Below are 3603 nucleotides of genomic sequence, written 5' to 3'. Positions count from 1 at the left end.
TCAGTAAAGAATTTCACAAAGAGAAATTATTTAACCTATCATAATAAAATGTCTAGTGCTCTGGAATCTGCTAGTTTTTATTTAAGAGGAATTCTGTTAGAAACACTAAAGAAACTATCAAACATGCATACAATTTAACCAGGATGGTATACTTTCCTCTGCCTAGAGAAGAGGGCTGGACTAGAAGATCTTCAAGATTACTTCCAGCCCTATGATTCTATATTCTATTTGTTCAGAGACAATAGCATTCCTTGCAAAACTGTAATGCTTACCTGTTTTGGGATATGACACTAATATGATATCATCTTGCCAAGCTCTAAAAGTATGAACCCTTTTCAGAGTTTCCACGCAGGTGATCATAGCAGGATATAATACCCCATCATACATAAACATCTGTTCTGAAGGAGCAGCCTTTTCATTTCCTTCCACTTTTTCATCTAGAAATTTGCTGAAGGATTTTGGATCCATGGTTGTGCTGTTCTAAAACCACAGATCGGTAACCAAGAGATTCAGTTGGCTTTGTAAGTGAAGCTAATACATTTATATAGAGATCATCTGTCACATGACACACTGAGGGTGCGTATCTTGTTACTAATTAACTGTCAAGAAATAAATCTATGAACAAAGTTTATTCAGCCCTTCCTCTCCCCCAAAAAAATTCCAGTGAAATTGTGGCCAACTTGGATTGACTAGATAACATGTTAGAGAAAAAGATATTCTTAAGGGGATAACTGACCAGAGGCAACCTTCTCTGGAAATGGGGTTAGAGTTCTTGAGTTTGTGAAGCACTTGCTGGACAGCATGCTATAAATCTTAGAGCCACACTTTCACAGAGCAAAAGGTGTGGCAGTAATTAGCCATTACAAAGCTAGGATATTCTGCTAGCAATTTTAACTCTCATTTTTCCTATCTTCTTCTGTTACAGTAGTTCAGTTGCAACTGCCATAGCCTATCTTTTTTTGTCATCATAAACCTTACTACCAAGTTGACTCAAGATTTGGCAAGTTAATACTGGATGCTTAACATGACATTGAGTTGCTTGCGGAAATTATATAAATTATATAACTGAATAATGATTATATATAATGTAATAATAGTATAATTGTTATTACATATCCTATCTGATCTGGAAAAAATGAGTATGCTTCAGGTGGTGCCGGCTAGAAAGAGTTGGTTGATGGGGCCTCAAGGGAGAAGTCATTTTTGCTGTGGCACCTTTCATAAACCCTTGAAAACTTGGATTTGTGGCATGTAATTTACATTAGGAATAAAGGGATGTCAAGATGGCAGCTACTAAGTCAAACATGTGAAAAAGGGGCAGGGCTTCAGTCACCTATTATGACCACCACCTTGATATGTTTGACACTCACACAACCTTTGAATGTGTCGAATTTATGATGATGTACCCTTCCATTAACTCAATCTGGGGTTTTTTTAGTGTCTTGGAATTTTTTTTAAAAAAAAAATATTGGATTGTTTTTACAATAGTGGTCATTGAAATTTCCTGCATCCATTAACAGATTCAGTAGCCTGGATTTGTATTATTTATTTCCTTTGGTTTATGTACTCCGGCTAGAGATGAAGGGAGATTTATTTGCGGCCCTTTAGAGTCTTTATTATGGAAACCTATTTGGAATAGAAAGAAGGCTAGAATAAGATATAAATATGGAATTTAAGATTATAGTGATGGGTTACAAAGGCTTTATAGAGATGCGGACTGATTTGGATTTGGATTTTTAAGAGATGTTATTAGGATAAAATTTAGAACTTAGTATTGAAATATAGTAAGAATATATTCTTTGGAATAATAGATCTTTCTTCTTTTCTCTTTCCTCTTTTGATCTATTTCTGTCTTTTTTATTATTATTATTATTTCTATTTTCTTATCTTTTTTATTATTAGGCATGATAATTAATTTGTGGAGGTATAATGAGAAAAAGATTGTAATAATGGAAGAGATGAAACTAACAAATGAAGAATAACTGAATAAGAAACAGAATATAGTTAAGAAATGTAAGAATGTAATGATGGAAATAATATGTTTAAAAAAGAGAAGTTACGGACATACATATGGTAAATAATATGTTTGTTTTAGGCTAAGTTGGATATGGTATTTGGAAATTAATAATAGCTGAAAACAGGACTTTGATTTATATAAGTAATGGGTTGCAGATAACTTTTATTGATTAATGGAATTTTTATTTAGGAATGTATTAACGGATGAATTTTACTTAGAAATGTATTAATTTCACTATATTATGTTAATTGATAGAGAGGGAAATTTTAAGGAGTATTATTTGAGCTGTATATTTATGATGTTATTGTATTCAACTGATTACCTTATCTCCATGTTGGCTCTTAAGCTTCTTAGTGCAAAAACGGAAAAAACAATAAAATTGTTTGAAAAAAAAATTGGAAAAATACGATTGAAAAACTAGTCTTTATGACATCGAAGGGGTTATTTCAGTGGTGGGATTCAGTCGGTTCACACCACTTCGGCAGAACCAGTAGCTAATTTTTTTTTGCCCAGGCCCAGAATGGACTTCCGAAAGCAGCATCCATACAGAGAACTGGTTGTTCATGTATTTGAATCCCACCACTGGGTTATTTCATATACACGTGGGCCCAAGTACATATTTTTGCTCTATTTTTTTCACAGATATTGAGTAAGTTAATCAGATATTGTGCCCTCCTTTCCACCCCATTTCAAATTGTCTATATTCTTCTTTGTCTGATCAGTATGGAGGATTGATCCATCTCTCCCTGGCTGAAGGTTTGTGCTAACAACATTTTCTGTCTGCCTTTCCTCTCCTCCTTCCTTGACACTCATATTATTAAAATATTAAAATGCCCTGAGATTCCCAATACAGAAAATGATTGGGAAAGTAAAACAGGCCTCTTTCTTGGAAAAGTGAAATATACAACCCCTTGTCCATGACATGACCAGCTTCACCCAGTTACAAAGGTGCTGCAGGGAGTAAAAAATTAGAAGTAAAACAAAATCATTTTTCCCCTCTGTTGCAGGAATTCTTCCCTTTGGTTCATTTCTTGTTCGGGTCAAAAACCAGAGGCTATAATTCAGAGTTCAAAAGTTTATTAGGCACATAAGGCAATAGTGTTGGGTGCAGCTGGCCCCCTTCCAAGTGTGTGAAACACTCTTTATAGATAGATGCGGACAACTTGGGAGCAAAATTGGTATAATGGTTAAGGCAGCAGGCTAGAACCTGGGAGACTATGAGTTCTAATTTTGCCTTGGGGATGAAACCAATTGGGTGACCTTGGGCTAGCTATGTTTTCTCAGCTTTAAGTAGGAGATAATGGCAAACCACTTCTGAAAAACCTTGCCAGAAAACTGTGGGGATTTGTCCAAGCAGTCTCTGAGAATCAGACACAATTGGAGAAAAACAAAAACAAAAAATAACTATTCTGGACAGATCTAGCCCTAAATTTGTCATGTTTATCTTTCCTAATAAAATACAGCAAATGTGGGCTGAGTAATTTTTTTTTTTTTTCAATATAAAATTTTTATTGTTTTCATCATAAAAAAAACAACACCAGTATTACACAATATTATTACACAATATTATATCCCACCCCCCCGGA

At 34.5% G+C, this 3603-nt stretch overlaps 1 protein-coding gene across 1 annotated transcript in view; it reads right to left on the bottom strand.

The window, feature by feature from the left end:
- LOC107300329 (sulfotransferase 6B1-like) overlaps nucleotides 1–468 on the bottom strand; it is an 8969-nt gene extending 8501 nt beyond the window's left edge. Inside the window, exon 1 of the mRNA XM_029286981.1 lies at nucleotides 256–468. Coding sequence (XP_029142814.1) covers nucleotides 256–468 — 213 coding nt within the window. The remainder of the gene's footprint in view (nucleotides 1–255) is intronic.
- Nucleotides 469–3603: the final 3135 nt, after the last annotated feature.

This window comes from Protobothrops mucrosquamatus, unplaced genomic scaffold (genome assembly GCF_001527695.2).
Source record: "Protobothrops mucrosquamatus isolate PMUCROS unplaced genomic scaffold, P.Mucros_1.0 scaffold6690, whole genome shotgun sequence".
NCBI lineage: Eukaryota > Metazoa > Chordata > Lepidosauria > Squamata > Viperidae > Protobothrops > Protobothrops mucrosquamatus.
Note: the sequence above shows the minus strand (reverse complement) of the source record. Positions and strands in the feature narration are given on the sequence as shown.